At 44.7% G+C, this 13047-nt stretch overlaps 1 protein-coding gene across 1 annotated transcript; it reads left to right on the forward strand.

The window, feature by feature from the left end:
- Nucleotides 1-1131: 1131 nt before the first annotated feature.
- LOC124675523 (formin-like protein 5) lies at nt 1132-12845 on the forward strand. Its single transcript, XM_047211602.1, has 18 exons — nt 1132-1270; nt 1953-2653; nt 2728-2946; nt 3041-5910; nt 6238-6361; nt 6964-7035; nt 7113-7211; nt 7291-7332; nt 7804-7935; nt 8012-8093; nt 8561-8655; nt 10825-10896; nt 11045-11161; nt 11719-11787; nt 11873-11939; nt 12222-12367; nt 12449-12722; nt 12792-12845. The coding sequence occupies exons 1-17, from the start codon at nt 1198-1200 to the stop codon at nt 12536-12538; spliced, it is 5070 nt and encodes a 1689-aa protein (XP_047067558.1). The 5' UTR covers nt 1132-1197; the 3' UTR covers nt 12539-12722; nt 12792-12845.
- Nucleotides 12846-13047: the final 202 nt, after the last annotated feature.

The raw sequence follows: 13047 nt of genomic DNA on the forward strand, positions 1-13047 counted from the left end.
CAAATCGAGGTTCGATGCGCCTCTGAAGTGGCGGATTCGTGTTCTGCGAGCTCGAATTGGCAGGGCTCACGCCTCTATTATTGAGGTTAGAGGTAAGTGAAACCGCTTTTTTTTCTTTCAAATGTTGTCTAGGGTGTCGTCTCGATATGGTACTAACACATACTCCGGTACTCCCTACAAATATAGCCGCTAGTCCAAAAAAAAAATCTTGTTATTCTCCATGGGAAAACTAGTCCAAAATTTCCTGAAAAAGCCTGATTAGCTTGAGTTCAAATGGCAGTAAAATAGTTTGCTCCCAAATGTGGTAGCAACACAATTTGACCAAACAGCACATGATCACTCCTTCCAATCCCAAAAATAGCAACCACGTTCATGTTAATGATCTCCTCCTCACACACGCCAAACCTTCCCCGGAAATTAGGGGAGAGCCGCAGTAAAAAAATCCGCGAGATCCGTCCCGGCGCCTCGCCTGCAACGGAAGGAAGGAGAAGGAAAATCCGGAGACGTCCGTACTGGCACAGCCACCGAGGCCCAATCCTCTCCGCATCCGCACGCCAGTCCAAGCCTACCATATCCTCTTCCACTCCCTGACAACCGGGCCCACCACAGCTGGCCCCACGGACCAATCAGAGAGGCTCCAACGGGCCAGCGTCGCGCAAGCCGAGCACACAGCCTTCACAGCTGGCACGGGAACATCCGGTCAGTCAAAAAAATAAAACGGAAAAAGAAAAGACGCCCAAGTCGTAGCAGTAAAAACTGGGGAAGCAATTAGCAGCAGCGGTAACTCCTAGCTGCTGCGGCGAGAGAGAGAGAGAGAGGAAAGCTTAGCAGCGGTGAAGGAAGGAAGGGGAACGGAAAAAAAAAATTAAAGTAGAGTTTAAACAGCGAGAGGCGAAGCAGCAGCCCGCAGCAGAGGGAGAGGAGTCCCAATCCCACGCCGCCTCCCACCACCACCACCGCGAGCTCGCTGACGGCGCGGAACCCTAGGCGCGGGAGGAGATCTCTCGCGCGGGGCGCGGCGCGGCGGCGACGCCCACTCGCCGGCGGCGGCGGGGAGGGCGGCCCCCATGCCTTTGGCGCCCCGATCGGACCCGATCGGTGGCCGCGTCAGCCGTCGCAGCAGCTCACCGTCCGCGGCGGCGGGCGCCGGAGAAGCGGAGGCGGCGCCCAAGGGAGCGGAGGAGGAGGAAGAGGAGGATGGCGCTGTTCCGCAAGTTCTTCCTGAAGAAGACGCCGGATCGGCTGCTCGAGATCTCCGAGCGGGTCTACGGTATAATGCCCGCGTCCCTGGGTACAGTCGCTTCCGCGGGGTGCGGGGTTCGCCGGGGAGCCGCCTTCTCCGGCGAGGATTTCCGGGTTTCGTGCTGGTTTGGTTTCGGGGGTTTCGGATTTTGCGGCGACTGCTGTTTTCCCGTTTTCGAGGAGGTTTACTTCGAGCTAGCTAGCTGGAATCCAGTGCGTTCGGGGAGCGTACTGGGCTAGATTTGGTAGCCCTTGAATTTAGCCTAGTTCTGGGTTCCGAGTGTGCGCACGGGACTTCGATTTACCTGCATTTGACTTGAATCGGCCGTGTTCGTCCACTCTCGATTTCTGTGCTGCTTTACTTGGATGTTTGCACTCGGGGAAGCTCTTGGATTTACTTGCATTTGGCACAAACATGCAATGATCTTCTACCGCCTGTATCATGCCCACATTTCAATTGTTGCTTACTTCAAACCTACCTAGTTATAAATTATGATGAAGTTCTTACTTATCTATTGGAACCATGTCATTGCGATACTTGGTTTTATCTGGCAATGCGGCGGATTTAAGTGCATACGCAGTGTGGAAACTAGGATCCTGCTAGCTTACCAGCACTAGATATGTGTTCTCCATTTTTCTAGTACTAGTTGAATGCTGCAAATCTGAGCATGCCATCTTGCTAGCTAATCTCGATGCGTATATGTTTCCAGTGTTCGACTGTTGCTTCTCAGCGGAAGCCCTGGGCGAGGACGAGTACAGGGATTACCTGAGTGGCGTTGTGGCGCAGTTGCAGGACTATTTTCCCGATGCGTCGTTCATGGTCTCCAATTTCTGGTCTGGGGACAAGAGGAGCCGGATTTCAGATATACTGTCCGAGTATGACATGACGGTCATGGACTACCCGCAGCAGTACGAAGGGTGCCCGCTCCTCCAGCTCGAGATGATCCATCATTTCTTGAAGTCGTGCGAGAACTGGCTGTCGGTGGAAGGGCAGCAGAACATGCTTCTAATGCACTGCGAAAGAGGGGGGTGGCCAGTGCTTGCGTTCATGTTGGCCGGACTGCTTCTGTACCGGAAGACATACGCTGGCGAGCAGAAGACTCTAGAGATGGTCTACAAGCAGGCGCGCAGGGACTTTATACAGCAGTTCCTTAAGTTGAATCCTCAGCCTTCTCATCTTAGATATTTACACTATGTAACAAGACACGGAAGTGGTTCAGAATGGCCTCCGGTTAGCCGGCCTCTAATCTTGGATTCACTAGTTCTCCACACCACGCCTAGATTCGATTCTGATGGGGGCTGTAGGCCGTATTTGCGTATACATGGGCAAGACTCTAGTCCTGGTAACAAGAGTGCAAAGGTTCTTTTTGAGGTGCCAAAGACCAAGAAACATCTCCGGCGTTATGGGCAGGTAGTGATTACTTCGAACCTGTTAAAATGTTTATCACCATCCAAACTCTACTCTGACTGATGGTTGCAATGCAGGCCGAAGTTCCGGTGAAGCTTAGTGCCTTTTGCCGTGTTCAGGGCGATGTGGTTCTTGAATGCATCCACATTAGCAGTAACTTCGATCGTGAGGAAACAATGTTCCGTGTCATGTTCAATACTGCATTCGTTCAATCAAATGTCCTTGGGCTGAACCGTGATGATATCGATGCTGCTTGGAATGTGAATAATCAGTTCCCGAGGGACTTCCGAGCAGAGGTACTAAATTCACCTGCCTGCCCTTCTTCTACTCTCTTTTGTATCTTTCTCTTGCGTTGTGAAATCTAAGAATAGAGCTGCAATTCTGATCCAGGTACTCTTTTCGGACCCTGATTCCTTCAAGCCTGCTGCTGCAGTAGAAGAGGCAGGTGATGATGGAGATGAGACTGATGTTGCTTCAGTAGATACAGGAGATGAGTTTTATGAAGCAGAGGAGGATTGGCATGATGCTAGAAAGGATTCAGAAACTCAATCAACTGACGGAAGAATTTCATTAGAAGATGGCAACACAGAATTGGATGGTGACGCAAGTGAGGGAAACAGCACCATAGAGAATCATCAGACTGATGAGGATGTGAAGATTATTATCTCCGAGCATTCAGGTAGCATGAACAACAAAGGGCCAACTGCACCTGTTCCAAGTTTGGAAAATCATGGAGGTTTACAGAAGGCATGCAAGGTTCTCGAGAAGTCGAAGTTAAGCAAGGAAAGTGACCAAGAGGACCATGCTGTGCAGGACATACAGGTGGTTGCTGCTTCTATAGGTTCAGAAGGGCGCAAGTTTGGATCTAACTGTCAGGAGGATACAAAAGGTGTAATTGCACAAACCTTAGTTACTGCAACTGATCCAAGTTGCAGTGACGAAGTTCAGTGTCACCCAGGCGAATCCACAAAACTATCGAGATACAGTGATTTGGACTATAATGCTTTCAGTCCTCCTAGAACATTATCTAGCATGGATGAGGATACCCACTTGAGGACATTGCCAAATGAAAGGCACCAGAATGGTGACATCAAGATTATTACTGAAAACACAGTAACTGTGGACAGTGAGCTACTGATCTATGAAGAGAAAACAGTAGTTGATAATGGAAATGTAACGCAGGAGGTAAAGAATGTTGTCAAGGAAGAGGGTGTTATTATTTCAAAGATAGAAAGAACTGCTATTGAGAATATGGACTCAGGAGATAACAACAATTACGAGGTAGAAAAGGTTAAGGTTGCTGATACAGCTGATAGAAGGTTGGATCAAAGTAAATTGAAATCTGATCTTGGAGATACCATACCTGCAAAGATCAGTCTGCAGGATAGTATTGTTGTGTTACCAGCTAATGAAATAGCAACGCAAATGAAAGCCAAGCGAGAAGAGGGTGGTGGCAGATGGGATTTGGGCATAGCTCTTCCTCAAAGTAAAATAGAAGCTAGAGATAATAATAGCCCAAAGATAAGTGATGTCCAAAGGCAAGCACCAGATAAATCATTTTCCTCGGTGTCAAAGAAGGTACCAGTAGGTAATGCACCTGAGCCAGTGTTATTGGAAGCAATGGTTGGGCATAACGGGCAACTGGAAGAACAATCAAAGCCATCCAAACCAAAAACAATACGTAGATGGGTCTCACCCAAGAAGGAATCTGAAACTGCCTCTGTGCATAGGCCATCTCACCCTCCATCCAGATATGACAGTTCTCCAGCTGCACTAGCTATCCGTTCCATGTCTACAGATTTCAAAGTCAATACTGTGAAAGGCGCACCTCTAGTACTACCTGGAAAGCTGTATGGCAATCACTTAACACAAGATGGAACACTGTCTCCTCGATTTCCTTCACGACGGCCGTTGTTGTCAGGTGCACAAGCTGCACCAAGAGTCGAAGCTACAGCTCCTCCTCCACCTCCACCTCCACCACCGCCACCTCCATTCTATGCTTCTTCAAGTTCATCTACGAAGCAACTATCACCTCCACCTCCACCACCGCCCCCTCCATTCTATGCGTCTTCAAGTTCAGCTACGAAGCACCTATCACCACCTCCACCTCCACCTCCACCACCTCCTCCTCTGGCTTCAGTAGGCTTGTCAAACATACCTCCCCCTCCCCCTCCACCTCCACCTCCACCTCCACCTCCACCTATGTCTTTTGGAGCACAATCACAGAACTTTGCACCTCCCCCTTCCCCTCCACCTCCGCCCAGTGCCCGTGGAAACATTCCACCACCACCACCACCTCCACCTCCTCCAGTTCAATCATTCATAACACGTTCAGGTGCTCCTCCTCCTCCACCACCTCCACCACCAATGGCACGCTCTACTGCTCCTCCTCCACCGCCACCTCCCCCACTTCCAGTGACACGTTCTGGTGCTCCACCTCCACCACCACCGCCTCCTCCTAGGGCACTTTCTACTGCTCCTCCTCCTCCTCCACCACCACCAATGACCCGTTCAGGAGCACCACCTCCCCCGCCCCCTCCTCCTGGTGCACGTCCTGGACCTCCACCTCCGCCACCACCACCAATGACTCGTTCAGGAGCACCACCTCCCCCGCCCCCTCCTCCTGGTGCACGTCCTGGACCTCCACCTCCGCCACCACCACCACCACCAATGACCCGTTCAGGAGCACCACCTCCCCCGCCCCCTCCTCCTGGTGCACGTCCTGGACCTCCACCTCCACCACCCCCTCCAGGTGCACGTCCTGGCCCTCCACCTCCCCCACCCCCTCCAGGTGGCCGTCCAAGTGCTCCACCTCCCCCACCTCCTCCAGGCCGACCAGGAGCTCCACCTCCCCCACCTCCTCCGGGCCGACCAGGAGCCCCACCTCCCCCGCCTCCGCCAGGCCGACCAGGAGCTCCACCTCCCCCGCCTCCACCTGGAGGTGGCGGGAGAGCACCTCCACCACCACCTGCACCTGGGGGAAGGCTTGGTGGCCCTCCTCCACCTCCTCCTCCAGGTGGCCGTGCACCACCTCCTCCTAGAGCACCAGGTGCACCACCACCACCAGGAGGCAATCCTAGTAGTTTATTATCGAACTCCTTGGGTAGAGGGCGCGGCGGGGCTGTACGCACTCCAGCATCAGGTTTTGGGGCTTCAGCTGCACGCAAATCAACATTAAAGCCACTGCATTGGGTGAAAGTGACAAGGGCTGTGCAAGGTAGTCTCTGGGAGGAATTGCAGAGATATGATGACCCACTGAGGTAAAAATTTCTGTCCTCTTGATTGCACATAGTATTATTTCATCTTAGTTTTAATGCTAACTACAATGTTTGCCATTTCAATGATGTAATCTTTCTGACGTTGATCCAGACTTCTTAGTTTTAATGCTGTCCACTTTGCCATTTCAATGATGTAATCGTTATGAGGTTGATCCAGACTTTTATACAGTTCACGATGGTAGCATCAACTTTTGAAACAAAGCAATTGTTCGATAAATTTTAGAGCTATACGCCATGATCACATCACATTCATACGATTGACACCATTTGATATTTTTTACCTTAATATTGGGGAGCTGTTTTCTGCAGTGTATCAGATTTCGATTTATCAGAACTGGAGAGCCTTTTTCCAGCAGTCGTACCAAAGTCCGATAACACCTCCAAAACTGACCGGAGAAAATCTCTTGGATCAAAGCCAGAGAAAGTTCAGCTGGTAAGTAAAATGCTAAGATTTTGGAATGAAGTTTGCAGTATTAAATTTTACTCCCTCCGTCCCAAAATGTAAGGCGTCTAAGGACTGGTCAAAAGTCAAACGTTACTAACTTTGACCAAATATTTAGAAAAATATATTTACATGTACAATATCGAATGGACATATTAAGAAAATATGTTTTATGGTGAATCTATTCATGTTGATTCAGTACTGTAAATGTTTATATTTTTGTGTATAAACTTGGTCAAACTTAAAAAAACGTTGACTTTTGACTAATCCTTAGACGCCTTACATTTTGGGACGGAGGGAGTACTCATTTTAGCATTTGTGTCCTGTTAATATTAGCAGGCAAAGTGAAGATGCATTATGATGCAATTGCTGCCACTGAATTAGATGCCTTGTAATTTTACTTGTTTACAATTAATAGATATTCTAGTGCGAAGTCTTTTTTTTGCTTGGTTTTTTAATCTCGTATGATTGCTACATTGTTACTTAAACCTTTAGCATAATTAATGCTACAGTACAGTTTTGAGAAAGAACTAATTTCCCTATGTGACATCTCTTTGTAAGCATTCATCTAACCTGGTAGCTTATATGAATAGATTGAGTTGAGGAGGGCAAACAACACAGAGATCATGCTGACCAAAGTGAAAATGCCGCTGCCAGATTTGGTGGTAAGAATTTGAGCAATAAAACCAAATATAATGTTAATTATGACATGGTAAGATTGTGATCACTAAATGTTCAACAGAATGCGGCCCTGGCACTGGATCAATCTACCTTGGATGTTGATCAAGTGGAGAATCTCATAAAGTTCTGTCCAACAAAAGAGGAAATGGAACTTCTTAAGGTGCATATTAGTGAAATGTTGCTTTGCATCCTTTGTGACGTCATATTAACACAGCATCACCTTCCATTTTTCTTGTCAGAACTATACTGGAGACAAGGAGCTTCTGGGAAAATGTGAACTGGTAATGGCTATCTACGATCTATGATGTTTTTATTTTGTGAGCTACTTAATACTACCATCAAAAAATTACTAATGTGTTGCGTTTGAGGAATTTATATGCTCCAAACTTCTTGAAAACTTAAAACCACATCAACCTCATACTATTAGTTTGTCTTAATTGATAGTTGCGATAATTTAACACAATTGATAATCGCGATAATTAACATAATTGATAATTGCAAAATCTAACATCAAAGCACAGCAATAATAGTCAAGGACTCAGAGTTGAACCCACTTGTCGAAAGACTCAGACCGTTATATCTATTCCTTAGATTGATCATCGTTACCCCGGGAATTTAAAATAGCTAGGTTGGATATGTATGTGAGCTTGTTGGGCCCAATTTTACATAAAATGGCATTAGGAGTTATACTCAACAGTTCATGCTACCTGTTTGAGTAGATCAGTGTTTAAACAATTGCATTCTTGTTGCAGTTCTTCCTCGAATTGATGAAAGTCCCACGAATGGAGTCAAAACTGCGAGTGTTTTCCTTCAAGATCCAGTTTGGTTCACAAGTTGCAGATCTTGGGAAAAGTTTGAAAACAATAGATTCTTCATGTAATGAGGTATGTTGCGAGTTCGGCATAGTGATATGATTTGATCTTCGTTTGTTGTGTGCTAAGTGAAATTCTTCGGTATCAGATCCGAAGTTCTCTCAAGTTGAAGGAAATAATGAAGAGAATACTCCTCCTTGGAAATACATTGAACATGGGAACTGCTAGAGGTAATAAGAACTGTTCTTCCTATGTATGAATGAGCGGTAGAGTTGTTGTAACTTGTAAGCCTGTTTATGTTAGCTTGTTTATTAGTATTATATCCTTCTAAGGTTCTGTTCCTTATTCAACTCTCTTAAGAGTAGAAATTAGCACAATACAATGCATGATATGCTAGCATTGTATTGTGCTAAGATGATGCAAAGAAAGTTACACCACTAATAATATGCGTGCATGTTGTCTTGAGCTTCTAAGTGCAACAACGGTGAATCAGAAAGTTCATTTCATGTCTTAATCAAGTATCCTGATGTTAAATTTTTTGGTAACTCGATGCATTCCTCCTGGGTAGTTTGAATCAGAGATCATTAATATTAAGTCATTGTTGCTGACTAGTGAAGTCATTAATCGGGGATAGAAATACATGTGGAGAAAAAAATACCATTCTTTGGCAGGTTCACATCTGTATAAATGTTTACAGGTGCTGCAGTTGGCTTCCGGTTGGATAGTCTGCTAAAACTTACAGATACCCGGGCAACAAATAATAAGATGACATTAATGCACTACCTCTGCAAGGTATGCACTTCTCTGTCCTCTACTGTGAGTTCTCATATGTGTGTTAGTACCCTTCACCAATAGGTAACTTGTAATTGGAAATTATAGTCCATGGTCTGGATCGTTCATGAAGTGTCAAATTTGATTTCGGGGTGGAACTTACTGGTCACATGATATAATCAATCAACGGAATATCAGATGGCAATTGCCTGGGCTGGCAACCAGCATATGTTCTGAGTAGCTATGTGGCTTCTTTGCTGCAAAGTGGATGTAGAGATTAGATAAACTATGGTTTTGGGTTCATCAGAATCCTAGATGTAAGCAAAGATAAATACAGCAAACTTAGTAATAAGCTATGATCTTCTATCAAGATTGTAATTAACAATGTCTATGTAAGATTGTCAGTAATCAGTTTAGGTTTATCTAAGTTAGACCAGTTTCAGAAATCGAGCAACTTTGACAACTTCAGGCTACCTTGAAATAATAAACCAGTAGCAGATTACAATAGTCTCAAGACACCTTCAAGTAGCGTTGCGATTTGTGTTCCCTTTATCCAATGGTTAGGTTAACCGTACCTAAAAAAACCCAATAGGCCATCAAATGGTTCAGCCCTAAACTGCATATGGTCCTTTAGGTTCGATCAGGGTTACCCTGCACGTAAGCCTTATGCCTCCCGAGCGACGAGCACCCTCCTGCCTCCCGAGCGCTGCCTTCACTGCCGATGAGTCGACCTCTCTCCATCCGTTCCATCTCTGTCCGCCGGCTTGCCCACCATCCCTTCCATCCTTTCACTGATGTACTGACCCCACATCTCCTGTCTCTTGGATGACTCGCCAGCGGCTTCCCCAACTGCAACTTTACCGGCAGGCCCTGGTGCCGGCGTCCCTCATCCCGGCGCCCTGGTGCTCCTGCATCTCCTCTCCGACCTTGAAGTCCTCCTACCGGACCCTGGATGACACCGGTGGCTGCGGCCTTCTCGCTCTTGATATTTGGTTAGAAGGTCATGGAATTTTCATATGGGAACTGCTGTTTAATTTTTGCGTCAGCGTGAGAGAATCAGAGGCCTTTTGTTTGATTATAATTCATGATCCTGGACTTCCGCTCTTGATGTCCATGGCCGACTTTAAAATTCTTTCTTCCAAACCTGTACCTTGCAATTGAGCATTCTCTGAAGTCTGAAGTTAGCATTCTCTTTGTTGGGAATATTACAACATTACAATTGTCCCTGCATTGCAACATAACTAGTCCTCCGATTTCTGATATTTTTTAGATCAAGTTCTGATTGTGTAACTGAGTACTGAACATGGGCTCTTTAACTTCAAGTAATCAACTTCATTTGTTGCCCATGTGCATTTCATGACTTGTGCTATGTAAACTAAATTTTATCTACTCAAATTCTTTGTATCTCCATGTGCATTTCATGACCGAAATATTACTAAAATTCTCTATATCAGCTCGTCATGTTCCATGACCAAGAGAAATGTGCTCATGGAGTCAGATTATTTAGTTTGAGTTGGTAATCTTGTACTACGTGCCTCCGTTCCATAAGTTTGCCAAAACGTTTTACACTAAGGAACAAATGTAACATTTAAGAAGTGTGTTTTAGTTGACAATGAGTGCTACTAGATTTCTCAGTTATATGAGCAAGGATTTACCATTTATTTTTTCAAGTGTATATTTTGCAAATTAATGTCGGTACATTTTGTTCTTAGTACTGTCATTTACTTACTGTTGGGCTTGCACCTAGCGTTCGAGTTGGCAAGCCGAGCTTTGTGGATATTTGCCATCGTTACATAATGTTAAAAGTGGTTCGACCCTTAATAACCAGCGGTTAACCATTTAAACCGTAATAACCTAATGGTTAACCTATATTATCCCTTTACCGAAAATGGTTCAGTAGTTTCGAATCTGAAAGTTAAATGGTTAACCAAATCCCATCATGACCTTCACGTTTCTGAATGTATGTGTTGCTGATTTTAATTGACTGTACATGACAGTAAATACAAACTCCATTTACTTAGCACAATGTTTTAGTTATTTATCCTAAAGCAATCTACAATTTGTGTGTCTGAAGTTGGTGGCTTATAGTCCTGGTTCTAATTAACTATAATTAACTTAAAGAATTTGCACATTGCCACATTCGTATCTATCTTCTATATTCGCGCTAACAGAAAAATATCTTAATGTCAGGTGCTTGCTGCAAAATCACCACATCTTTTGAACTTCTATGTGGATCTTGTTAGTTTAGAAGCTACATCAAAGGTTTGGGTTTTTCTTTTAACATCCTATCAGTTATGTAGCATATGTAGTATGGTGTTCGTTTAAGATGTATGCTTTCTTGTAACTGATGCTCTTGAACGGAATATGGTTAAGATGTACATGCTTCCTTCTAATTGATGCTTTTGAACAGATACAACTGAAAATGTTAGCAGAAGAAATGCAAGCAGTCAGTAAAGGGCTGGAAAAAGTTGAGCACGAATTTAAAGCTTCAGAAAGTGATGGTCCAGTGTCAGAAATTTTCCATGAGGTAACACACCCTCATTTGAATTTCAGGTTTTATAGTAGTGTGCATATAATATGGGACAGTGCCTTACTAGCGAATACAACCTTCATTTGGAGCAACCCTCTTTTGGACAAAATAACATGATTATGCAACGCCTCGTCCGTAGCTATTTGGGTAAAAGCCAGAACCTCTGTCTTCTTTTCATATGCTTGTTTAATGCCTGCCCCTAGCTTGAGGGCTCAGACAGTCAGACGGCTTGCATTAATTTCAACAGTACAAGTCCAAAGCAAAAACAAAAACAAAAAGGCAGAGGGCAAACAAAATCTAAAATATGATATACAATACATCAGGTTCCTCTGTTGGTGGGTGGTGCCCAGATCCAGTTATCCTGAAGGTTCTGTAAATATTAATTGGCAACTCTGTGTGCGCATGCAGTTTAGTTGCTGATGTTCTGTTCACTAAATCCATCTTAGATACTGAATTAGCACCTTATTTTAATACCAGCAGGTTGCTTTTGATCATGTGAATTTGTGTTCGTATGAATGCCATTTGTTCTAAACTGGTCTTACTTGATTGTGTAGAAACTGAAAGAGTTCACTGACAATGCTGGAGCAGATGTGCAGTCATTGTCTTTATTGTTCTCTGAAGTGGTATGTTTCTGTTGTTTGGTTCTAGGAAGATTAGTTGACATACATTCTTCTTGTATTTGATTTTCTCGCTTCATTCTTTTTGCAGGGAAAAAAGGCTGATCAGCTGATCAAATATTTCGGCGAGGACCCTGTGCGTTGCCCATTTGAACAAGGTAGGATCAGTTTTATTGGCTACTTTTAATGATCAAGGTGACTTATTAATGAGGTTGTGTGCTCGTTATACATTCTTGGAATACCTTTCAAGATAGATCTCTTATGGATTTTTTCCTGCCCGGGCATTCTCCACACACTTATCATGATACGGTTTATTTTGTGCGGACACGACTGGTTAAAACATTTCTGATCTGTGATCTTTTAAGCACCAAGCACACATGTTCTGTTTGTTTGCTTGCTCCCTGACTCACCTTTACTCTATGGTCATCATCATCTTGCAGTTATGTCTACCCTGTTGACATTTGTAACAATGTTTCGAAAAGCACACGAGGAGAATGTCAAGCAAGCTGATCTTGAGAAGAAAAAAGCTCAAAAAGAGGCAGCAGAAGCAGAAAAGTCTAAAAGTGCACAGTTGGCCAGTAAAAATGTATTGATCCTTGATTATACATGTTTTAGTGTTACTCAACCACAAGAGTTTCTTTATGTATGTGTTTTAATCTGCTCGTAGGACTCAAAAGCTTCAAATCCAAGCCGGCAAGCAAAACAAACGTTAGAGAAAACAAGGTCTATAAGTAGACGAGGAAAAGATACTGGGTGATCTGAGATGACCAACTCCAGTTGTTGTGTTGATCTGCCCATGGGGCATGCATGCCTTCTCGATGGATGGGGAAAGACCGAGGATTCACACTGCGTCTTTGAGGGGCAAGAGAAGTTGTGGGAATGGATGCAGTCATCAGCGGAAGTAGCACGCGTCGAAGCAACTGCACAATACTCCCTCTACGGTAGTGTACACAGAACTTTGCCTCACAATGTACTGAACTGCGCTAGTCTAACTAATTTCTTGTTAGCAGGTCTCACTGGCAATGGTCGACTATTTTTTTCCTACGGCCAGCAGGGTTCACATCTGACTGCTGTAAAGAACTAACTGTGAAGCTAATTTCATTCTTTTTTTTCTTACCTGTGCTACTTGTTCTTTCTAACACCGGTGGCCAAGTACAGCCGTAGCCTTAGGAAGGTACAACCAGGCAGAAAGTAGAGGGCACAAAGGTGCAAATTGTACAAATAGGAGTAGGGAAAGGGTAGAGAAACAATGGGAGCAAAGATATG

Source organism: Lolium rigidum, chromosome 7 (assembly GCF_022539505.1).
Source record: "Lolium rigidum isolate FL_2022 chromosome 7, APGP_CSIRO_Lrig_0.1, whole genome shotgun sequence".
In the NCBI taxonomy this organism is placed as follows: Eukaryota; Viridiplantae; Streptophyta; class Magnoliopsida; order Poales; family Poaceae; genus Lolium; species Lolium rigidum.